Source organism: Metarhizium acridum (genome assembly GCF_019434415.1).
Source record: "Metarhizium acridum strain ARSEF 324 chromosome Unknown scaffold_1, whole genome shotgun sequence".
Taxonomy (NCBI): Eukaryota; Fungi; Ascomycota; class Sordariomycetes; order Hypocreales; family Clavicipitaceae; genus Metarhizium; species Metarhizium acridum.
Window position 1 is genome coordinate 5,202,528 of NW_027094015.1, and position 25,616 is coordinate 5,228,143.

Here is a 25,616-nt window from a genome sequence, read left to right on the forward strand (position 1 = left end):
CCGACTCACGACTGTGGAAGGAACTGCGGTGAAGTATAGCCAAGGAGTAGTCGACATGGAAGTAGCGCAACTTCTCGTCGACATACAAGGCACGAAACACCGGGTTACATTGGATATCACAGTGATCTCAAAACACGATGTTATATTAGGGATACCCTGGTTGCGAGCGAGCAATCCACGAGTCAATTGGAGAACCGGCCAACTTCAATGGGATTTACCAGGATGCGGTTACGAAGCAGAGAGCGGCCTACGAAGGGCACCTCATTCGGACTACGACAGGCCTCTAGGAATATATGTGATCGCCAGAGAGCCAAAAGCTGAGACAACGGAGATTCCCGAGGAATACTCACAGTACAGCAAGCTGTTCAGCGGAGAGCTAGAAACAGGACTACCGGAGCATTCACGCTGGGACCACGAGATCAGACTCCAGCCCGGTACTGAACCAACGTTCAACAAAATTTATCCTCAGAACCCTGAGCAAGACAAGGCGCTCAAGGAGTATCTGGAGGACATGCTACAAAAGGGATACATACGACCATCAGAGTCCCCAGCAGGATACCCAATCCTGTGGGTACCAAAGAAGAACGGGAAACTACGACCATGCATCGATTACCGACACTTGAATAAGATCACAATCAAGAATCGATACCCGTTACCGCTTATGACGGAAATCAGAGACAAAGTTGGAAAAGCCAAATGGTTCACCACACTCGACTTAAAAGGAGCATATAACCTCATACGGATGAAAGAAGGCCACGAGTGGATGACAGCATTCCGAACCAGCAGAGGACACTACGAATATCTAGTGATGCCTTTCGGGCTTACCAACGCACCAGCAACCTTTCAAAGAATGATCGATACGATCTTACGGAAACAACTAGGAGTGTTTGTGGTTGTATACCTCGACGATATCCTCATCTATTCAGATACCCTTGAGGAACACAAACGACATGTACATGAGGTACTACAAACTCTACAGGACAACAAACTCTTAGTCGAAGCCTCGAAATGCCAGTTCCACCAGAACACTGTGCACTTTCTAGGGTACGTGCTCACACACGGAGAAATACGAATGAGCCCGGATAAGATCAAAACCATCAAGGAATGGCCTACACCAAAGAATCTAAAAGAAGTCAGAGGATTCACAGCATTCGTGAACTTCTACCGCAAGTTCTTGAGCGGATATGGAGACATTTCACGACCTCTCACAAACCTAACAAAGAAAGAAGTCGGCTTCCAGTGGAACGAACCAGAAGCCACGGCATTCCAGAAGATGAAAGATTTAGTTACGTCAGAACCTGTGTTGAAAGCACCTGATCAGGACAAAACTTATGAGCTTGAAACGGACGCCTCAGACTTTGCACTAGGCGGACAGCTTGGACAACGAGATGATCAAGGAAGATTGCACCCAGTTGCATTCTTCTCGAAGAAACTCCACGGACCCGAACTCAATTATGGGATCCACGACAAAGAACTCATGGCTATCATTGAGTGCTTCAAAGAATGGAGACACTATCTCATAGGAGCAAAGCATCAAATCAAGGTCTATACTGACCACAAGAATCTCACATCGTTCTTGACCACAAAGGATCTGAACAAACGACAGATCAGATGGTATGAAACCCTCACGGATTATGACTTCGAGATCATATACCGTAAAGGATCCGAAAACGGAAGGGCCGACGCGCTCAGCCGAAGAGAGGATTTGAAATCGGATGAGCAAGTGAGTAATGCACCCTTGCTACGCGCCACCAAGGATGGGAACCTTGTGCTAGGCACCCGAGAAATCAACATGACCTGGCAAGTCAAGCCAGATGAAACATGGATGCATCGGATCGCATCATGCATTAATAATGACAGCTATCTGGACAATTGGGAAACGAAAACGCATCTGTCCAAGGAAGGCAAGACCTTCTTGTACAATGAACGGCAGTATGTTCCCAGTACACTTCAAGAACAGCTTGTCAAGGAAATACACGAGCACCCACTACACGGACATCAGGGTGTAGGGAAAACGATCAGCAGGCTAAGAAGATCGTACGACTTCCCAGAAAGCAGAAAAATGGTACAAGAAGTCATCAAGAAATGCGACACGTGCAACAAAGCAAAATCAGCGCGACACGCACCATACGGAGAATTACAACCGATATCACCACCTGAAAGAGCATGGCAAACTGTTACAATGGACTTCATCGTCAAACTACCGAAGTCAAAAGAACCCATGACAGGAGTAGCTTACGACAGCATCCTAGTTATTGTGGACAAACTCACAAAATACGCCTACTACATTCCATACAAGGAATCGAGCAACACCAAGGACTTGGCGTATATGTTCTTCAAAACAGTTATCGCACAGCACGGATTACCGACAAAACTTATATCGGATCGCGACAAATTGTTCACCTCAAACTTTTGGAAATGCCTCATGGAGACCATGAAGATCAAACAAAGCTTATCAACGGCATTCCACCCACAATCAGATGGGCAAACAGAAATCTTGAACCAAATACTCGAACAATATCTGCGAAGCTATGTCAACTACCAACAGAATGATTGGGTAGAATGGCTACCACTAGCACAATGGGCTTACAATAGCTCTGAGATTGACAACATGAAGATGTCACCATTCAGGGCAAATTACGGATTTGACCCTATCATCGAGACACATGCGACACAGAATGTGAACGCGCCAGCAGCTACAACGCATGCAGCAACCATGACAGAAATACAGAAACACTTGCAACAGGAATGGATATTTTTGCAGAACCGAATGAAACACTACGCGGACAGAAAGAGATTGCCAGCGCCAATCCTAGAGGAGGGACATAAAGTATACCTCATTCGCAAAAACATCAAAACTAAGCGACCCAGCGACAAACTCGACTGGAAGAAGATCGGACCATTCCTTATCAAACGGAAAATCTCGAATACCAACTACGAACTATCATTACCAGATGGAATGAGAATCCATCCCATATTTCATATATCGCTACTAGAGAAAGCACCAGATGAATCTACAATCGCTACCAACATCACAACGGAAGATACCAACGAATACGAAGTCGAACGAATACTCAAAGCACGAGGGAACATAAAGAATCGTCATTATCTCGTTAAATGGAAGGGATATCCAAACTCCGAAAACACCTGGGAACCAGCCGGAAACCTCACGAACTGCTCGACGTTGCTTGAACAGTTTCATTCCCAAGGAACGCATCCCAATCAATCTCCTGAGCACCGTCCAACGACTCGATACTGAATTCGGCATCCAAGGAACGAACCAAAACAGGATCCAGATCCTCGGAAGGAGTAGGAAGGACCCCTGTGGTCTTTTGAAGCTGTTCCGCTTCCTCACGTTCCACACGTTCCAACTCTTCGACGTTGTCGATACCACGCGCAACCGCACGCATCATTTTCTCAAACCACAATTTCTTTTGTTTCCGCAAACGCAAGACCTTTTGATTCTCGGCTAAGGCACGCTCCTCAGCTTCTTCAAGCTCCCTCTCGAGCTTGTAATGTTGATCCGCGATGCTGCGAAGCTGTTGAGGGGTCACCCCCGCAATATCACAATTCCCTTGCTTGTCCACCACACACTTCACACAACGACTCGAATCGGAAACGGAGGCTTCACATTGGGGAAGTCCCATACGGGCGCAGCGAGCGCAAGCCTTCATAAAGGACAAAGACGGATTGTTGATTATCGCAGAAAGAAGGTTATCCCGGCGAAGGGAAGAAGCAGACGAAGCTTTAGACCGCTGTTTTGAGACACGGTTAGTCGACATGATGGCACATGATGATGGAAGGAAGAAAACGCACGACACTCAAGCCGGCCTGTTTCGATGGCCTTGAGGACAAGACCAACAGAGGAGGGGCATAATGTTACGAACGACACTGCACAAGACACGGGACGGGACCGCACCGGCTAGGACAGGCACGACCCGTGGGCACAAGAAGAAGGCAGGGGCACGTGACCAGCCACGTGACCCAAGAGGCGATCGAAGAGGTCGATGTTCGAACACATCGACCAGGGAGGATCGAACCGACCGAACCTCGAGCCAGTCGATCAAGGTTCGAAGAGATCGATGGTCGAGCAAATCGATCCAGGACTACAATAGAGAGATAGACGAGTACTTAAGGAGGAGGTATTCCCATAGTCAGATAGTCTAGATCTCTATTGATCAATCTAAGCAATAGTCTTACTATTGAGAGTTATACTCTTAACGGCCTTATTGGGATACTGCTCAAAAAGCTACTCTGTAGCATTCAACCTGACTTACTTCCTAAGAAACAGACCTACTGTGCCTTAGAACCTAAGCCACCGTTACACCTTATCATTTTTAGGGTCATTTTAATATTGATTTAGCGTTAGAAGACTCGTAGTAGAGTTATTATTCGTAGATAAATTAGGTTTAAAATTAAAGAGATTTTCAGCTATTTTTAATGATAAATAAGATAGGGTTTTAAGGTAAAAAAAGTAGTTACTATATACCCTAAAAGTAGGGTTATTTAGTGAAAAAAAAAGTTTTATTAAAAGTAAGATATTAGTTGAGTTATAGGTGTTTAAGTGTTGGTGTAGAAAAAGAGAATTCTAAACTTTAAAGAGGGATAACATAGTTAATATATAGAGTTTAAATACAATGAAAGATGTCATGAAAACCTTAAATTTCAGGCATTTTTTTAATGCCTAACTTACCTCTAAAACGTGTATATTCGTATAGAAATCGGTGAAAAATTTATAAGACAAAATACAACTATTATGAAATAGTAGAATATACCGGTGTGATTATAATGCATAGAGGGCTTTTTATTGTGTTACGTTAAGGCGTTTTTTCACCTAAAACATATATATGTATACTATAAGAAGTATTTACATTTTTAAACTTTAAGTTAATATAACTTTCGTAATATTAGACTTATAAAGATGCATTTAGTATATACAGATAAAGCTTTTTAAGAGCTATTAATTAGTTCTATTTTTATCCATTTTAGTCTATTATTAGTAGAGATATTCTAGTTTATATAATGTGGCGTTTTTACTAAAGCGGGGTTACGCGGGGTAACTTAAATACTCCACTTTCTTTACACTACTAAATACCGCATATAATATCTCTATAATTATTAATTAAAAATAAATAAAAATATTATTTTTAAATAGCTGAGATTATAAGCTTTTAAATGATACTAATTTTATAATAAAATTCGTTTTTTTAATAGAGTTATAATAGATTAAATATATAGTATAATAAAAGTCATAGAATTTATTTTTAATGTATATATATATATATTATAGTATATATAAGTATATATAAATATTTTATAATTATAAAATATATGAATAAATATAAAAAAAGCTAAAGAATTTTATAATATATAATTTATATATAATTTATATTATATTAATAAAAATATTTAAAATATAAAGTATAATAAATAATTTAAATTAGTAATAAATAAAAGAAAAATAAAAAAAATATATATTATAAAGAATATATTATTATATAACTATCTTATATTATATATATATTTTTATTTATTATTTAATATTATTTCTAAAATAATTAATATATATTATATATTTTTTTAGTTTTTTATATATAATATAAGTAAAAAAAATTATTTAAAAAATATTTACTTAATTTACATAATATAAAGTCTTTATAAAGCTTAAAAAAACCTTATTTTTTATTTATTCTATATAAAAAGTTATATAATATTTTATATTTATTTTATTTTCAAAATAAAATATTTCATTAATACGTAGACTTTTAAGTATAATTTTTATATTATTATAATGAGAAAAAAATCTATTATTATTATATATTTTTTAAAATTTATTATTAAATAATCTAATAATACATTTATAGGTATTTCATTTATGTATTATATTATATTATATTACAGTACAATACAATACAATATAGTATAGTAAAAAATACAAAAAATACAATACATTTAGAGGTCTGTATAATAGTATCTTAATTATTATAAATAAACTTATAAAATACGCCTACTATATTTTATATAAGAAATTAAGTAATATTAAGGACTTAGCGTATATATTCTTTAAAATAGTTATTATATAATATAGATTATTAATAAAGCTTATATTAGATCGCGATAAATTATTTACCTTAAACTTTTAGAAATACCTTATAGAAACTATAAAGATTAAATAAAGCTTATTAATAGTATTCCACTTACAATTAAATAGGCAAATAAAAATCTTAAACTAAATACTTAAATAATATCTATAAAGCTATATTAACTACTAATAGAATAATTAGGTAAAATAGCTACTATTAGTATAATAGGCTTATAATAGCTCTAAGATTAATAATATGAAAATATTACCATTTAAAGTAAATTACGGATTTAACCCTATTATTAAGACGCACGTAGTATAAAAGGTAAACGCACTAGTAGCTATAACCAGACCTCTAAATGTATTGTATTTTTTGTATTTTTTACTATACTGTATTGTAATGTATTGTATTGTAATATATTATAATACATTACAAGATAAGAATACCTATAAATGTATTATAAGGCTATAAAATATCTAATAATAGACATAAATGCTTATATAAGCATATTATATATTAAAATAAAGCTAAAAATCACGTGATTTTGAATCTTTTAAAATTAACCTTAAAATGTGGATATTAAGCGAGATATTAAGCTTTAAAGTTATGTCTTAAAATAAAAAGTAAGTAAAGCGGGGCGAATTTTCAATTGCTTATAACTTTTTAATGTAGTAACTTATAATAGTCAAAAGTAGGGCATTTTAAAGAGCTGATTTAGCTCTTTTAAATGATATAAAATTTTTCCTTATAACCCTTATAATTAGCCTTATAATTTTAAGTTAAAAAAACAAGGGTCTTTTTTCCTTAAAATACATTTATAGGTATTTTACTAATGTAATGTAATGTATTTAAATACAATACACGAAAATACAATACAATACAAAATACAATACACAATACACTTGTATTTACTATATTCGTAAGAGCTCTAGCTATAAGTATATATTATACTTTAATTAGGCCTTAGGTTAATTATATACTCTCTTATAGGTAAGTAATTATTAGTCTTAAACTATAGTTTAAGGTATTTAAAAGGGCTTTTTTAATTATAAGCTTAATTTAAGCTTATATTATATAAGAAGGTAGTAGCTTAAACGCTTTTTAACTATAAGTTTATAAGAAGCTTCGCGTTATTAAGTATTAAATTTAAGCTAATTATAATTTATTAGCTAGCTCTTTTAACGCTTTTATTTAGCTTATAGGTATATAATAATAAGTATTTAAGCTTAATATCTTACGCTTTCGCCTAGTATTTAAAGATTAAATTACCTATTATTATAATTATAAATCTCTTATTATTCTATATAAATTTATATATTAATAGCTTAAATTACCTTATAACCTATCTCTTAAAATATATAACAGTATTAAATATAATAAGTTATTTCTTATTTAATAGCAGATAATATTATATTATCTTAGAATATTTATTCTTAAATACTAAAAGCTATTTTATATTATTATAACTTAACTTATAGTCTTAAAGATTCTAATATACTCGCTAAAATGATCTTAGTAACTTATACTCTTTAAGTTACCTTAATATAACTTAGTATACGTAAACTTATATATATATCTTATAATTAATACGCTTAGTTTCTTTAATACACACGTTTTTAGTATATATTAATAGCTTAAATAAAGCTATTAGTCTTAAATAGCTTAAATAAAGGTATTATAACTCTTTAAAGTCTTCTCTTAGCTTTAAAGAGTTATAACTTAACCTTTAATACTTTAAGTTTTATATTCTTAATTTATTTACTTTAATAATTATAAATATATTAAAAGAAAAGCTTATTATTATAATAAATACTTTAAGTTTAAGAGAGTAATTAAAAAGTAGCTTATATTTAAGAAATATTAAGTTATACTTTTAAATTAATAATACTAGAATTACACTTTATTTTATAGGTTTAAAGTATAATATATTATTAAAATTATATATTTAAGTACTCTTTTCCCGTAAGTAATTAATTAAAATAATATTAACGTGAAAGTTTTTAATTATATTAATATCTTTAAGTATTAGGTCTTTAATTTAAGGTTTATTTATATTATTTAAAAGCTTTTTAAGTATATAAGTTCCCTTTTCTTAGATTAAAGAGGTATTTATACTTACCTCTATAAATTCGCTCTTAATTTTCTTATATAAGCTAAGCTTAAAAAGGTTAATATTATTAATAAGATATATAATACTATAGTTATTAAGAAGTATACTTAAAGAGAGTAGGTACTTACTTATACTCAGAGCATTGGAAGTAGTGTAGTTTTGTAGTTTTTAGTGAATTTTAGTGTAGTGTAGTGTAGTGTAGTTTTACTACACTACATTACATTTTAAAAATTAGTGTAATATGTAGTGTTAATTAATTTATAAGCTATTATTAGCTAATATAATTAGTAAGCTAAAATAGAGCTACATTTGCTTACTAATATTAATATTAGTAAGCAGGGATTAGCTAGCTTAAATAAGCTAAAAACAGGGATTAAAAAACTAATAAAAATAAAATAAAAATAAAATAAAAGGGAATTATAAGGGAATTATATTAAGTAAGCAAGTATTATTTTATATTATTATTATAAGTAAAATATATTTAATGTAATAAATTTAAAAATTTCTATTATTTATATATAAATATCTTATAAAATAATAATATTTATAATATTACCCTATAACTTAAATATAAAATATTAAATATTAAAGTTATAAGAAATATATTAAAGTTATAAATAATATATTTAAATACCTTAAAATTTTTCATATAAAATAATATTTTATACTTTCTTTTTATATATATTATTTCTTATATTATAATAGATTTTATATTTCTTACTTAACTTTTTTATTTTTAAATTTTATTATAAAAAAGTTTTACTAAAAAAAAGCTTATATAAGCATATTATATATTAAAATAAAGCTAAAAATCACGTGATTTTAAATCTTTAAAAATTAACCTTAAAATGTGGATATTAAGCGAGATATTAAGCTTTTAGTCTCTTATTTTAAAAAAGTGGATCTTAATTTTTAGCTAAGATTTAACCTATTATAACTCGCTTAATTTATAAGCTATACGTATAAAAATTAGTGCATTATAAAGAGCTAAATTAGCTCTATTAAGGTATAATAATTATAACCTTATAAGTCTTATAATTAACGTTATATTTATAATTAAAAATTTCTCTCTATAATTACACATTACACTACAAATGTAGTTGTAGTGTAGTTAAACTACACTAAAACTACAAAAACTACACTACACTAAAAACTACACTAAAAAACTACATGTAGTGTAGTTTTTTTGTTAATGCTCTGCTTATACTTATACTATTATAAATTTTAACGTATTATTTATATACTTAAAGAGTAAAGAGATTAATAATAATAATACTAATACTTTCTCTTATTAAATATTTTATCTCTTTAATAATTAAGCTTTTACCTTATTCTTTCTTTACTATTTAAGTGTATAGCTTATTTTATTACTTACTCTTATAATATTCTTTTATCTTTTTATAGTTCTCTTTCTTTAATAATTAATTAAGCTTTAAATCTTTATATTTAATAATTATATATTATAAGATCTTATAGTTCTTTACTTATTATTTATATCTTCTTAATTAATTACCTATTAAATAAAGGTATTTTAGCTTTAATTAACCTTTATTATTATCTTTATTATTCTTTATTTACTCTTTATTTTCTTATTCTTATATTTATTAAAGCTATTTCTCTTAATTTAAGCGTTTCTTAAGTATTATATATATACCCCTAATATTATTATACTTATACTTATATATAATAATAAGTGTATAAAACATTAATTTAAAATTATAAAGAGTATACTTATTTTTAATTTCTTAAGCTTTATTAATAATAATTATATTAAGTATAACTTTAACTTATTTAAGCTTAAAGTAAGCTTTAATTATATTAAGAAAATTATAAATAATATTAATTTCTTTAATCTTATTAATTTTATTATTTTAAGCGTATATATAAATCTTATTTTATTTTATATACTATTAGTTTTATTTAATATTTATGTAATAAGCTTTATTAAGATATATTACGTATAGCTTATAAGTTTTCTCTTATATATTAGAGTTATATAAGGTAAGCTAACCCTTAACTTCTTTAATTAATTACCTTAAAGTATAATTTTTTAAATATTAATTAATAAGATAAAGTATAATAGATTTATAAATACTTAATTTAATAGTATACGTAATTTACTTATAAATATTACGTGCTTTAATCTCTTTACTTATATAAGCTTTAAGCTTATTATTATATTATAATTATATAGCTTAAAGAGTATATAATATAATAAAGTTATTCTTTATCTTAAGTAAGAGTTATTAGTCTAATAAAAGGCTTATATAAGCTTTTATTAGAGTAAGTTAAAGAGAAGTAAGTAATATATTAGCTAGGTAATTTAATTAATTAAAGTTTATAATATTTTAAAGCTTATTAACTTAAGCTTAACCCTTTAATACTTTATATTAATTATACTATTAGCTTAAAAGCTTTAACTTAAGCTTAATAAATAATTAAGTGTTTATAAAAGTAATATTAATATTTATTAAATACGTAAATATAATAAAATAAGTATTAAGATAATACCTTAAATACTTAATTTTTTTTAAGTAAAAGTTATAAGAAATTTAAAGTTCTCTTAGGCTTATAATTATTATACTTTAAAGAGCATTAATTATAATAATAATATATATATATAAGTTTATATTTAACTATAAAAGAGAGAATTATATATACCCTTTTTATAAGTACGCTTATTATTAGGGTTATTTACTCGTGGTTAAGGGTTTACCCTTATCTGTTATGCGTACGTAATTTATACCCGTAACAAGTGACCCATTCTAACAATCTGCTATGGCTAAATGAGGCGGAGACTAGACTCCAATGTAAATATTGCACGAACAGATTATGTGCCAATTTCGCAACATCGTTGATTCATGTGCGCAAGATGCTAGAAGGGAATTGCCGACGTTAACAAGTGTTTAAGAGAAAAAAAGAATGATGTACGTCGTGGAGTACCAGCAGTAAAATTTGTCAAAAAATATTGCATCTCCGATGCGGGGAATCGAACCCCGATCCCTGCGGAGCTTCCAGGCTAACCTTGAAAGCGCAGTATGATAGCCACTACACCACATCGGACGTGGGTCAGTTTCCATATCACGGATTGATGATGGCGGAGTTCTTAATTGACATTAACTACCTAGCCATGCTTGGCCCAATTAGATAGGGCTTGGCAACTCTTCAAAATTCCACTAGTCAGAAACGACTAGCAGTAGTTCATTGCCATATGTCGACCACAAATGTGGTAAACCAGTCACATTTCATTAACTTGACCTTTTGTATTGTTTAAAAGAGCTAACCAAAAAAGTTAGTTTTGTAAAGCTGTGTTCTGAAAACATAGCATCCCAGCTAGCTGGTGATTATATTTCGTTCTGTGGCATACGTATTTGAATAGCAGTAATGTTTAATTAGGCCTCGTTGGAGCTACCATTATTCCTCCTAGTAGTCAACATTGAAGGGGCGCAATGCAGATTGGGACTTCTGCTTTAGGGAGCGATATAGAGTTGTGGTTCTCAATCCAGTAGAAGCACAAGAGCTTGTGGCTTTGCAGAGTCATTGTTCTATTGTAGCTAGGAAAGGGTGAATAATTGACCTTATTCTCGAGTTGAACCCAAGTATCTCAAACGAAGCTTCTAATTCCCGTTTACAGGATGGTTGTAGTTTGGCGAGACTGGACTTCATAGTCACTGGCAAGGAATAACTTCCGTCTGTGTTTCCGCGTCACACAAGTAGCGCTATGACGACATAAACCGCTCATCACTGGGAGAATACTTCTCACCCATACTGGAAAGACTAGTTACCCAAGATAAAGGGGCAAGAACAAGCGTAATGTGGGTTAATTGTTTGACATACCCTACCTCCTTTGTCGAGTACCTTATATCTAATAGCTGAACCACTGACGTAGCTACGAGGACTATTTGTTCTATCGAGTGGTTATAATAGTTTAGTTGCGAATCGATATATTTGATGTCTTTTAGCATGCTAATCTAGGGCTTTGTGTCTTTTCGCACTCCTGCTTGTGCTTAATGAATGCAGCTAGCATGTCTAGCTTAAGATGGCTTTCCCAATATTAACGCTGCTTACGTTAAAGGTCAATAATTCTGTCGCTAAGATGTTGGTTTTATACGTCTTAAAGATAATACTAGTCTTGCTTGACATAGCGACTTATTAGATCAGTATAGCGAATTTATTCTGTTAGGGTAATTCGGGTAGGATAATAGCCAAGGCTTAGAATGCTGGGGCTGGTTCGGGAAAAGGTAGGGTGTTCAGTTTGAAAGTCATGAAGTAAATTGCTTCCCACGGGCAGCATTTTGGGTCGGTTCTGAGAACTGATTGCCTTGGCGGCGCGAGATCTTCAATCCTACCGTGTAACGGCTCAACTGAGGAATAAGCTCTGGGCCCAAGGTTGTCGGCCTTATCCACCAATCTCGTCAGTTTTGTGTCAGCTAGCACTAAGCCTACTTTTGTCAGCAAGAAATCGTCGCGTAATTAAGGGGAACTGACTTACAGATCCAGTAGTTGCCCATAGTTCTGACAGGTATTGAGCAGCAAGCCCGAGCAAGAGCCAGCTGTCGAATCCCCAAGGCCGGTAGCCGCCGCAGATTTTGCGCGGCATTCGAATCAGAATGCAAAGAGTAAGGAGCTTTCCCAAAAGTCTCTGTACTGCCCAGGCCCACGGCTTGTTCGGAAGAGGACTTGAGAATATCCGCTTTCCGCCATCTGTGAAGGAAGCAAGGCGTATGAAACCGGTGGTGGCCCTTTCTCAATATGTTCAAAGTTTTTGGAGATATGACTTGCAAAGAATACAGGATCAATGTCTAATTAAACACCTAGAAAGCTTATTAGTGAGGGCTGGATGTCCTCCACAAATAGAATTCGAGAGCGAGGAATGGACTCTGATCTGAAAGCTTAGAATCTGACAGATGTCCAGGTTTGGCAAGTCAGTATCGACTTTTGGTTAGTCCAAGGCGAAAATGCGGCTCGATGTGAGGGGCGTCTGATGGTTTTGTTCGAAATATGCCGCGAGGCCCGCAAGGTATGGTTCTTTTACTAGAGAGCCCTGACAAAATTGTTGTATATTGCTATTTTTACTGAGACGGCTGTATTAGTTAAGTGTTCTTAAATGAATGCTTGCCTATGTCCTTACTGAAAACACAAGGCACATAGCAAGATTGTTCTTGTTGGGTCTAAAGGGGGTTCGCATGTTGATACTCGGTGCTTCAGTTTGCGGTTGAACGACCCTTGAAGTCCTGGGTACTTTCTTGTATTCTTTCACATCAGTTAAAGTAAACGTATGTTACCATTTTTCTGACAGAAATCCAGGGCTTAAGCATTGGTGGCCTATGATATGTACGAAACGCCCTCATCGTCTCACACACTGCTGCTGCCTGCTGTAAGCGCAAGCCTTGTACTAGGGCCCATTGTCATCACTTGATGGCTTTCTTTGAGCGTCTGGAAGTGTGAGACGAGTCACGACCGAGTCTGGCGTAGAAACGGGCCATTGGTCAAGTTGAGCCACAGTTGGCACCCAACCATGCTTGTGCGAGTAATATCACTGTTGGAGGATCCTACCTTGACCGATGTCCGCCTCATTATGACCCTCAGTCAGCCTCTTGTTCTTCTAGATTGACAACGTCTCTCTTTACGTTGTACGCTGTCTCTTATGGAGTGATTGTCTTCGCCGTCTCCTATGCTGCTTCTTGCGACCCTTCTTTTTCCTCGTGCCACTCATGGGCACCATTCGACATGGTGAATCATGAAAACCCAATGTTACGTGGCCAATGAGGAGCAAAATGTTCCCGCCTCCGGGCGATTGCTAGGGGATAAAATCAAGTTGTACCGACAGCGCCAAATAGACCATGGAAAAATAAAGGCCATTACTAGGCTTTTCGCCGAGGTGTGGGAAGATTTATATTCTGATTACCAAGAAATGACTGTCACTAAGGATATTTATGCTCGTAAATTAAAGGGACAATCAATCACATGCGATATAACTACGCGAACAAGAGGCAGAGAGTCTATACAGGCGTCAATACTTCGACGGCAGACCCATCGACACAACTCGGGCCGCGGGCTATATACAAGCTCGGATGTAGTTTTTGATGACTTGCATGATCTCTCTACAATCCGAGTCATACTCCAGTATCCCATAAAAAACCAGCGAGCACGGACCGAGCTCTTTGTGAGCGAATATTTTATACCAAGAAAGACACCAAATGAATAGATTCGACCGCAGCCGGCAAGTGGTCCGACTAGGCAAGGACTATTGGAGCCCTGTACTTGGTAAATATGAGTGCGTCAACTATCATATTATCCCGAAAGAGCCGGTAGACGAACGATCACTGTTTGCGGACGTGCTTGCAGAAATACAAGTCACGTCCTACGGGGCGAACATGTTTAACGAAGTTGCCCATCCTCTGAAATAAAGCCTTGGCCGGGGAGCTAACACCTTTCGAGTCAATCATGATTGGCAACGCTTATGGAGCCTGTTTTCTTTACGACAATTGCATGATTGCCATGCAGAACAAACTCGAGAGCCACCCTGACGAACAAAGGTTCCACGACGCCTTGCATCCGATTTACGAAAAGATTGAAAATCGAAGCACAGAAATAACTGTGGACAAGGCGCTGACAGTTTTGAGTGACCTGATACAGAGTCACAGCGTCGAAGAGCTTCGAATAAGGATTGAGAAAACGCAGCCATCCATAGAAGCGTCACCCGCGGACAAATGCATCCTGCATAAATGTTACAGTGATGAGAAGCTTCAAATTAGGCAGCTGTCTGGTTATCCGCTTCCCATAAACGAATGTTGTATCAACCTTGAAATAGTACACCGAGCTATCGACTTGAACAATGCACAAGCTTCCCTAAACACCCGATCGAATACTGGTAGCTCGACAGGGGAGACGAACAGACCAGTCACACTCCCCGCGCTTTTTGATGAGCACAGATTCGAAGATGAAAGGGCTATTCAACAGAAGCGAATTATGATTCACGGTCGCGCGGGCGTGGGGAAGATTTATCCAAAAGAATTGTGACTGATTTCAGAGCCGGCCGCTTGTGGAAGAATAAATTTGATCGTCTCCTACGGATACCATTTCGAAACCTGATTCGAATAAGTGGCAAGACCAATCTCAAATCCCTCTTTTATAGCGGATTCTTCGTCCATCATCCCCACGGGGAGGCGCTTGCAGAGGTCCTGTGGCGAGCAGTGATGAGCAACAATTACCTCACTCTATTCCTTCTCGATGGACTAGACGAGGCGCCTCGTGATTTTTTCACGGGCAACCCCAAGTTTTCTTCACGAGCTTCTGAATCAATCACGAGTTTTCATTACAACCCGGCCTCATGGCAAGTCTTTACCTGGTCTTCGTGCTGTGGATCTAGCGTTGGAAACATTGGAGTTTTGCCCGGAGCGAGTGAGTCGGTATATTCGGATGGCATTTGAAAATGACCAAGCGACTATCTCCAGTTTTCAGTCATTCTTGGAGCGCCATGAACACATGGATAACCTCATCCAGATACCTATTCAACTTGATGCTGCATGCCTAACATGGAGGAGTACTGGAGCGGACTGGACACCCGACACTATAACCGAACTTTAGATGTTAAATTATGGCTATGGAAAAAGGACTCCTCGATTATAAAGCAAATCATACACAAAAAAGAAGACTTGAACGGATTGAACCTTGTCGAACACACTGAATTGGAGATTAGGAGGTACGCCGCCGACGAGCTGACGCTTCTCCAAGGTCTTGCTTTTATGGGGTTGTATAATTCACTCGTGAATTTTGGTTACGAGAATCGGAGCTTATTTTTGGAGCACTTCAAATTGCCGGGATATTTGTCGTCACTTTCCAGACTCCTACCATGCCTATCGCCCCTGAGAACATCGGATCAAACAGCAGAGGATCGCCACAGGATTTATCACTTTCTCCACAACACATATCAAGAGTATTTCGCTGCCCGTTATTTTGTGCAGATGTGGAAAGAAGGAGCCTCTCTAAACTGCTTGCAACTTAACAAACGCGGTTTAAGCCACGGGGAGCGGAAAACAACGACCCCAAGGCAATTTCTGCGGGAACATAAATACAACCCACACTATGATATCTTTTGGCGGTGCGTTGCCGGATAAATGGACGCTTAGCGTGTACTCCCTTGAATTCCTCGAGACAATTGAGCAGCAGCCTCTTCATCTATTAGGACCTACACATACCCGACTCAGCATGTATTGCCTACCAGAAGTCAGTTCTCCAATTGAGCCCCTGCGGAGTAGATTCGAGGCACAGCTTCTACGATGGATCAAATTTGTATATACAGCGTCTATCTTGTAAGGCCTTCAACGGTTCGGAGACAATGGAGGCAAGGGCAAGGTTTGTGGTTCAAGGTTTCAGAGAGGAAACCCGAGCGTGGACTTGAAATCCGCCCTCACGCGTTAGTCCATGTAAGCTCCTAAGTTGATTGCCTGGTTGCTCGGTTGGTCGCAAGTCAGAATTGGTCGTATCGTTGTTTGCGTGGTCTGCTGCGCAACATTGCCTGACAAGGTCAACTTACGGTTCAGCTTGGACACGACGTAAGTAGACACGTATGGGTCATTGCGCGTCAGGACTTTTCACGCTCGAATCTGAAAAGAGAGCCGTGGCACAGCGCAGGTGAATGCCACGGCACGGATGCCATGTTGGGGTGGTGATGCGAATCAGTCGATTATTCGACTACAGATCAGGCCGCAATTCCGGATACAGAATGGGGTTTGCTAGTTGTTGGATGTCCAACACTAATGCACACAAATATGACGACCGGGTGCTGCAACCGCGTCCGCGAAACCACGAGACCCCTTCAGAACCCTGGCACCGTCGCTAATGCAACCCGCTCAATCTGCGATGAACAAGATTCCTTGTTACCTAGAAACAGATGAGCTCCATTTCGCTCGGTCAGTTTTTTCGGCCAGTTTCTTAGTCGTTGCGGCCCGAAACTCGGTCCATGTTCCCCGCCTGGAGATGAACTTTTAGCAACTGCTACGAGTCTCGTCCAAAGTCGGCTCTCGAAAAGCTGATCAGGAGCATGCCGGAAATTTGTGGAGGTCAGAGAAAATTCCAAGTGGCAGAGATACCTTGGGGAAGCTTGCTCCATGTGCTTCATCGAAAAGTGATCGAATCGGGGCTCCTTGGGGACACCAAGTGCGCCGACATTCCAAGATGCGTATGAAGGTAAACTTGCCCACGCGTATCGTTTCTTGTTTTTGTAAAACTTGTTTTGTGATGGAGGCCATTGACAAGAATGAGAGCTCTCAAGTCTCTTAATACTCTGTGTGTTATCACCGCCACCACTGCACCTCGTGGTGGTGGTCCTTTATCATACTTGATTCTGAGCTTGTAATGGCCACTATCATCTATCGAACATCATATCTTTCAAACAGTACGTTATGGATTCTGCGCTGCCGTCAACTGCGGCGCCAACTGGGGTCATCGTCTTCGGTCCCAAGGCAAACTGCACCCTCGCCCTCTGCCCCATCGAACTCAGCACATGCAGGAAGTTGAACTAAACAAGTTCTGACGTGATTTCAACGACTTCTTTGACAGCTACAAGTAGAAGCGTGCATTGGTATTGGTACTGCCTGCTCAGGATCACATTGGGCCGGGTCATCACTGCCATAACCTTTTGGCACAGATCGTGCGTGGTCCGAACTAACGAAGAGATCTCGCTTTGGTCTGTGTCGGCGAGAATATTGAGAGGCCGATTCTTCCATTTTTGGTCAATTTCACTGCAAAGCCACATTACATCAGAGAAGTCCTCGACCCCGTGATCAACCAATGGCACGAGTTTCGACCTATAATCGTGTTTACGTTATATTAACATCCCTCAAATCTTCTAGTTACCAAGTTTTCTCAGTTCAATATGCTGGAATTACTAGAAAACCCGTTTCAGTGCGAAACTTGCTATCTATCCAATGTGCCGGCTGAACAATCACGTGGCTCAAAAATATTGTCAACGTTCAGGTGGCATCTGAGTTATTGGAAACAACGATAACTATAAAGGCAGAAAAGTCGTTATTTCAGAGGCAGAACGATATCAGCTGGGGTCGATTCAAGCTTCCATCAAGACTGAACACGGGGACAAATATCTCATCATCAGCAGATAAATGCTACCAAGCAGACAGGCAACAGTGATGAAAGCAGACAAGAGACCCAGGTACGAGATTAATTCAATACCGGGTCTTTTAAACGTGTAGCTCTTTCGCTGCCCTGGGCATGTCGTCCGGCCCAGAGAGGGCATGTACTTGAAGTCAAAGAGTGTCTCCTTCCCAAGGCCGCCACTCTCACCCATCAGATAGTCCCACGTAACCTTACGACGGCGCTATGGTCCAGTTAGCATGAGCTGCATACTGTTTTCAAGATATAAACAGCATGGTTGAGACACACCGCAATGAGGAATCGGTCGATAAAGGGAATCTTTTGGATCGTCCTCGCCTGGAGTTGAACCCAGTAACAATATCCCCACATCAAGAGTCGATAATACAAGCTCGTCCTGGGGATATGCAGCTCATCCGAGAGCCGATCTCCGTTGAGCAGCCGCGCCATGGCGTCCATGTATTCCTTGGACGCGTAGGCTGGGCCGGTGTTCTCCAAGCCGATTACGATATTTCTGGCCAGCATCCTTCCGGTGTCGCTCGGGGCAAACTCGTTGACAAGAAGCCACTCGTGCGCGACTTTGGCCGCGGCAGCAGTCTTGAAAGGCTCCGTCGGCACTCCCATGTAATAGGCGACCAGTCGCCATAACGCGATGTAATCCTCGGCGTCCTGGTTGCTCAGGTAGATGCCCTGGCGCGGGAGGCCCTGCCAAATAACCGCGCTGCTAAATGTATGGATGGTGCCGAAAGAATCCAGGTCGTTGATGGGAGGGCCGTATTTGTGCATGTCATAGTACGTCGGGTCTTGCGCAGCGAGACTCATGATCTTGAGTCGGACTGCAGAATGCAGGAGTCGGACTCGTACGCAGGCCAAGTGGCCTTTTCCGCCGGGCTTCATCCCCTCCGCATTGCTGTTGACCTGGAGAGTATATTGGAAAGTCTCTAGCAGGCGGCGTCGGACGACCTGGGCGCCGAATCCTCCTGTTCGTGCGATGGTTTCACCGACACGGATTGCCCCCCTGAGAGCTGTTAGCGCGTGCATGTGTGTATTCGGGGTAGACCTTGGGCAGTACTTACAGACCCCCTAACAGGCTTTGATAAGTGAGCTACAGGTCGTCAGCAGGTGTTTACTCGCTCTCAATACAATAGGCGGCATACCGCGTTGGATATTGGTATAAGGTATCGCCAGTAGATATCTTGGCCACGCTGGATCTGTGCCCAGTCCACCCAGTCAGGGACTGTGTTGATCTGTGTCCAGAGTTCCGACAACCTGGGGTCACTCTTGTGATTTTCTTGTAGCAAGGCATAACTGTCTCTCTTGAAGATATTACCAGCATCGGAGTGAGAGGAATGCATCAACTTGGTGAGGATTTCGTTACAATTGTCAGCAAGGCTGTCATACTTCAGAATCCAAGAGTTTAGCTCGTTTGCGGCCATGTGTTTGTCGGTCCATTCGAAAGTATAGTCCCAGTAGTGGTACTCCTTGCCATCACCCTTGGTGTTCTTTCTCACAGCCATTGTTGGAGACGTCTTAGTCGGCAGCGTCGTTCGACGGAAGCAATTCAAGCATGGCGTTTATGATTCCGATTTACATGTGTTGTCGCAAGGAGTGTCTCAGATATCGCCATGACCAGGAATCACCACACACGGCCTTCGGGTTTGACCAAACCGAAACCCAGAAGCAGGCAGCCTAGGTCATTTGCGCATCGTTGCAATTCGGCCGTCTGTCATGGGCTATAAAAGACTTGTTCATCATTCTCCCTCGGCCTGGCACTCCATGAGCCAGCCCATCCGCTTCGGAACCCCGCATCTTTAATCTTCACGCCACATCTCGGCTTCTATCAAGACCCCGCGCAAGTCCACGTTTCATGGCAATGGTGCGTCTTGCGTTGAACCATTCTCGGGTTTTTAAAGCCCCGGGGAGGCAGCCCAACAATGTATTGCTCGCCGTTACCTGTGGACCCTGCAGGTTACAGTGGGCGCCGTGCATCGCAACTCTAATGTTCCACCGACGGCCCGGTGCCGAACCGGAATTCGAAGCATATGGTTTGGTGCCTGAGATTATACATGCATGTATGTGGCTGGGAGATTATCGGCCGCGGCGGGCCGCCGAAGAGGTGCTGTTTGTATATTTTGAAATAAACCTTTCTCACGCCTCAACTTCTCTCAGTCGTCTAGTGAGTGACTGATCTTGAAACAGGTGACCAGAGTGGCCGAGTCACTTTCCCTCCAGATGTCCACAGCCAAGTTCCACGATTGACGAATCTCGGCATCCAGCTACCGCCAAGCATATTTCCCCAAAGCAAATTGATCAGCAACACGCAACGCGTTCTAGCCCGACAAATTCTTTTCCGACGTCGGCTAGCATTGCCAAAACGAAACGAATGAAAAAAGAGAGAGGGAGACGAGGAGGGGCATCGCGCATCAAGTGGCTGATTTAGTGTCAACTAGGCTATCCACCGTTGTCCACTCATCCTTTATCTGATGATCAGATAAAATGAGAGCTGAACACAAGTTACACAACAATTGCGCGTTCCATCGTGATGGCCATGCGATGCCGTCTTGGCCAGCGCCACGGCTCCGCTGCACGGTCCCTTCGGCCCTAAATCTTTGTCTCTCTGCTTCCACGATTCGCTCGTCTTGGCTATTTTGCCGTCTTCTCAACATAAGGGTTAAACGACGACGCTTCGCAGTCCAGACGGCTGAACCGTCGCTCAACCCTCGTCCATGTGGAGTTTTCTGGTAGCTCCGAACCGGGGGTCGCCACTACCTTCGTTGGTCTTTACGCGCGTGGCGGTTGGTTCCGGGCATCAGATACAATACTCCGTGGTTGATGGGAATCCCTGCCACGGTGGTGGGTAATCGTCCCCTTCTCTTCACCTGTCGTCGCAGCCGCCTTTGCCGATTATCTCTGTATTGCGGCTAGCTAAAAAGCTTCCGTTGAGCGGCCTGTCTGTCGTTATAATGGACGCCCGTCGTCGCCGTGCGTAGTGAGACGCTCTTTTTGCGACGTCAGCTGTGTAAAATTAAAACCACCCACAAGCATCGCGAGTCCCTGCCTCGTGTGCCACATTCGAAAGACCTCGAGTCTCGTTGTAGTCCAGCGCTGAGAATTTTCCCTCTGGCAAACGAAACACAGCAGCAGCAGCTCAAAATGGCGCCTCAAATCACCCACCCGACGACACCCGGGTTTGTCGCGGAGCCAGACAAGCATCCCTCCGACATGGAAAAGGACCAAATCAACACCAACCATGAAGCCCGTGAAAAGAAACCAGACACCGAGCCCAGCTACAAGCAGGAAGGTGTCCAGCGAGTCGAGGCAATCACCAGCGTGTGGACAAAACAAGTCCTCATCATCATGTTTGTCCTGTACGTCGTCGACACACAGCCAACTTCCCGCCCCTTTTCTTCTTTTGCTGACATTTCCTCCCCAAAGCCTCTACCTCGTCTCCTTCATCGACCAGCTCCAGGGCTCCGTGACAGGCAACCTCCAAAACTTCATCACCTCGTCCTTTGGCGAGCACGGCCTCCTCGCCGCCACCGACATCGTCGCCTCCATCATCGGCGGCGTGTGCACCCTCACCATTGCCAAAAGCATCGACATCTGGGGCCGCTGCGAGGGCTTCGTTGCCATGATTGTCCTTATGGTTGTCGGCCTCATCACAAAGGGCGTCAGCCAAGACGTTCCCACCTACGCCGCCGGCCACACCCTCTACTGGGTAGGCCACATCGGCCTCGGGTACATCATCACCATCATCCTGGCCGACATGACGACCCTGCGCAACCGCCTCATCCTGTTTGGCATCCAGCAGACGCCCATCATCGCCACCACCTTTGCGGGACCCAGAATCGCCGACTTGTTCTACGCCAATGTCGATTTCCGCTGGGCCTTTTACTCGTTTTGCATCATCCTCGTCTTCTTCGCCATACCCGTTGCCATCGTCTTCGTCTTGAGCAAGAGAAAGGCCGTGCGCATGGGTGTCTATCCTGAGCGGCCCAGGAACCGGACCGCCTGGGAGTCGTGTAAGCACTACTTTATTGAATTTGACGGTGAGTCTTTTACCCCCGACCCCCTTGAATTGCCCTCCCCTTCATGCTCACTTATATCCCCCAGTCATCGGCATGTTTTTAACAGTCGCCGGATGGTCTCTCCTCCTGCTGCCCTTCCAGCTGGTCAACACGGCCTCAGACGGGTGGAGGACGGGCTACGTCATTGCCATGATTGTCGTGGGCGTCGTGTTGCTGGCGCTGTTCGCCATCTGGGAGAAGTACTTTGCGCCCGTCCAGTACTTCCCATGGGCGTATCTCAAGGACCGCACCATTCTCGGAGCCTGTCTCCTGTACGGCTTCATGTTCCTCTCCATATTGTATGCTCCCCCAGCCCATCATCTCCTCGTCCATAACCAACCCACTCACACCAAACTAGCTGCTGGGACACGTACTACCAGTCATACCTCGAGGTCGTGCACTTCCAGAGCATCACCGACTCGGGCTACATCTTGAACTCCTTCTCGCTCGCATCGTCTTTCATCTCCCCGCTGATCGGAGTGTAAGCCCGCCCGCCACGTACTCGAACCCCCCAAGAACGAGCTCTACTAACCGCCCCAGCTACATTCGCTACTTTGGCAACGTCAAATGGCCCTCACTCGGCATGATCCCCTTTGCCATCCTGGGCACGGCGCTGCTTGTGCGCTTCCGGACCCCCAGCACCTCGGTCGGTGTCCTCGTCATGTGCCAGCTCTTCAACGGCTTTGCAACAGGCGTCTGGGCCATGACCGGCCAGCTCGCCATCATGGCCTCCATCGACCACCAGCACATTGCCGTCGCCATTGCGCTGTTCGGACTCTTCGGCTCCATCGGGCAGGCCATTGGCTTCGCAATCGCCGGCGGCCTATGGACGAACAGCATGGAGGACAAGATGTACCGGTACCTGCCCGACGACTATAAGAACCAGACGGCGACCATTTATGGCGACATCGAGGCCCAGCTAGCGCTCCCCGCAGGCAGTCCCGCACGAGATGGGATTATTCATGCGTATAGCGACGTGCAGCGCGTCATGGCCATCTGCGGCTCGTGCTTCATGGCTCTTGCTATTTTGTGTATTTTCTTGTGGCGAAGCATCAATGTGCGAACATTGGAAGAGACCAGGGGGAAGCAAACCAAGGGCATGGTTTTCTAAATCGTAACCACGCATCAGTAAGGACGCGCAGAGTCTGGATTTCACATTTTCCCCTCCTCATGGCGTACCACATCGTAGATAGTCGTCCTCAACCACGCAACAGACCTCTTCAAGATTTCACCACTTCATATGAAAAACGGCGGGACTAGACTAGGGTGCTGTTTTCAATATAATAGGAAACGACTCTAGGAAGCTGTATCATTACTACTTGTGTTGTGGGGGAGCACAAGGACCGCGAAATCCAGGCACGTCAAGCTGGACACTGGCCGTTTCGTGGGCGAAGCATCTGAACGTACAAATTCGCTTCGCCATCGTGCCAAACGCCACCTCTTCCCCCGTAAATGCACCTTATTGTCAACGGAGACCACATTCTACCAGTCACTTCACCTGGCTGAACTCGAACATTCGTCCTCAATGGTGCGCAAACAACGGCCTGGCAGCATGCCTTGGAAATAGACGTGCAAGATTCACCATCTACATCAATGTTCCCCTCCTTGTCCACCATGCGGGTCCACTCTGTAATGGTTTCGGGACAGTCCATTATACTCGGGCCTACTCCCTGTGTGAAGTTTTTCATCAGCTCAGTGCGTGCTGGCTTGGGTTGAGAACAGCCTCACCTCAGGGCAAGTAAAGGGTAGAGTTCCGTCAGAGTTTGAACTCGACATGATGTCTTCGGGGTCAATTCCAGTCTGTTTAGTTATGTCTGACCAAGGAAAACGGGCGATAGTGGCATCTCCAAAGTCGGGGGCGGCTGATTTGGGGGCATCTCTGAGAACCCAACCCGTAGTCGCGATAGGGAAAAGTACTGCAATGAAACCAATATACTTCATAGTTGAGTTCAGGTGTCGGCGGATGCTAATCAATTTTTTTCGGTAAAAGACTGTTGCCTAGGCTATGATGTTGACGGGCAGCGTTTTTTTAGGGTGGGAGGAGGAACGAGAGGAATGACTGCTAACAGAACCTTTCCTCGACCCGGGCTTCTTGTGCGACTTGGCCTTCTTGTCACGTTTCTTTCGTCCAAAGACACGTTGAACGAAATGTCGAGCTCGTAGATAGGCACCGAAAACCTTGAGCAGTAAACAATGCATGGTAGCGGGAATTGGCAGAGGTGTTTGCGTGACGCAGAAAGCAAAGATACAAAGAAAGGGGGGGGGAGGTTTCAGGTTCAATTTTCAAAAGCTTGGTCTGGCTCCTTCCTCACGTCGCTCGCTTGACAGACAGAGTATCGCCCTCAGCACTCGGCAATAACGTGGGCCATTCCTAGCCTCGCGGTGGTGACAACAAAGAGTCACAAAAATTACAAACAAAGCAAGTGTGACACGAGAACACGAACTGCAATTTTTTTTTTTTTTTCATAGCAATCATGAAACGCTTCGCCATGTGACACACCTTTCATCCGTTGTCTCTTTGAGCAAAGCATATAAAAAGTGTGTTCAATTTTCGAGCCCCAGCCAAACCGTCCCCGCTGCCTCAAAATGACTACATATAACAAAATCTACGCTTGTGCGCTTCTATTTAATTGCCAATCTCGAAGCCACTTGACATTTCGAGGGGAGTACTTCTGTCGCAACGTTCGCAAACGCTACTGCTTTCGTCTGTAAATGAGCAATGCAGCGGCGGCTATCAGTGCGACGCCGTCAACAACATCGATGACAACGCCGGCGGCGTTGCCGCCAGAGAGACCGGAATTTGTAGAGTCTGAGTTCTTGGACGCATCGGATGTGGGCTCAGGGGTATCCTTCTTGCTGTCATCAGGCACGGTGGCGTTGAAGCACGGAACCTTTTCCTTGAAGTTGGCAAACTCGACATAGGTGATGTCGGCACACGCGTAAAACGTCTCGTTCTCGGGCTTGTCAAAGCTGGCTACGTATTTGATCTGTAAAGTGGCGTTCGATCCAGGCTTAACGAAGGATGGTGAAATCTTGAGGTTCACGCAAGTGTGGCCCTTGTCCAACTCAGCCATGGCCTCGGGCTTTATAAGTGTTTTGAAGTCTTTTTCTTCCTTGGGGTCCGGAGCAAAGACATTGGCTCTTGAAATTTGATGTGCTTTATTTAAGATGATGCAGAGGGACAACAAACCGTTATCGTACAAAATACTGAGTTCGACGCTATAGGCTTCCTTCTGATCGACA

The 25,616-nt window shown here is 41.0% G+C and overlaps 5 protein-coding genes and 1 non-coding gene across 6 annotated transcripts; 3 read left to right on the forward strand and 3 right to left on the reverse strand.

Annotated features, from left to right (window-relative positions):
• Positions 1-229: 229 nt before the first annotated feature.
• J3458_022432 (uncharacterized protein) lies at positions 230-4,211 on the forward strand. The gene has a single exon (XM_007810914.2). The coding sequence runs from the start codon at positions 512-514 to the stop codon at positions 3,257-3,259; it is 2,748 nt and encodes a 915-aa protein (XP_007809105.2). The 5' UTR covers positions 230-511; the 3' UTR covers positions 3,260-4,211.
• Positions 4,212-11,167: 6,956 nt separating this feature from the next.
• Positions 11,168-11,256, reverse strand: J3458_001636. The gene has a single exon. It is a non-coding gene; the product is annotated as a tRNA-Glu (tRNA).
• A 3,384-nt stretch (positions 11,257-14,640) lies between these two features.
• J3458_001637 (uncharacterized protein) lies at positions 14,641-15,216 on the forward strand (the record flags this gene model as incomplete). Its single annotated transcript, XM_066116832.1, has 1 exon — positions 14,641-15,216. One exon carries the CDS (start codon positions 14,641-14,643, stop codon positions 15,214-15,216), a length of 576 nt encoding a protein of 191 aa, XP_065978718.1.
• A 2,954-nt stretch (positions 15,217-18,170) lies between these two features.
• On the reverse strand, positions 18,171-19,823 carry J3458_001638 (uncharacterized protein; the record flags this gene model as incomplete). The annotated part of the gene is made up of 5 exons (XM_066116833.1): positions 18,171-18,205; positions 18,388-18,532; positions 18,598-19,324; positions 19,383-19,411; positions 19,464-19,823. The coding sequence occupies 5 exons, from the start codon at positions 19,821-19,823 to the stop codon at positions 18,171-18,173; spliced, it is 1,296 nt and encodes a 431-aa protein (XP_065978719.1).
• A 1,141-nt stretch (positions 19,824-20,964) lies between these two features.
• On the forward strand, positions 20,965-23,640 carry J3458_001639 (uncharacterized protein). Its single transcript, XM_007814215.2, has 5 exons — positions 20,965-21,674; positions 21,742-22,355; positions 22,420-22,672; positions 22,732-22,854; positions 22,914-23,640. Exons 1-5 carry the CDS (start codon positions 21,460-21,462, stop codon positions 23,482-23,484), a joined length of 1,776 nt encoding a protein of 591 aa, XP_007812406.2. The 5' UTR covers positions 20,965-21,459; the 3' UTR covers positions 23,485-23,640.
• Positions 23,641-25,066: 1,426 nt separating this feature from the next.
• On the reverse strand, positions 25,067-25,447 carry J3458_001640 (uncharacterized protein; the record flags this gene model as incomplete). The annotated part of the gene is made up of 1 exon (XM_007814216.2): positions 25,067-25,447. One exon carries the CDS (start codon positions 25,445-25,447, stop codon positions 25,067-25,069), a length of 381 nt encoding a protein of 126 aa, XP_007812407.2.
• Between the last annotated feature and the right edge of the window lie 169 nt (positions 25,448-25,616).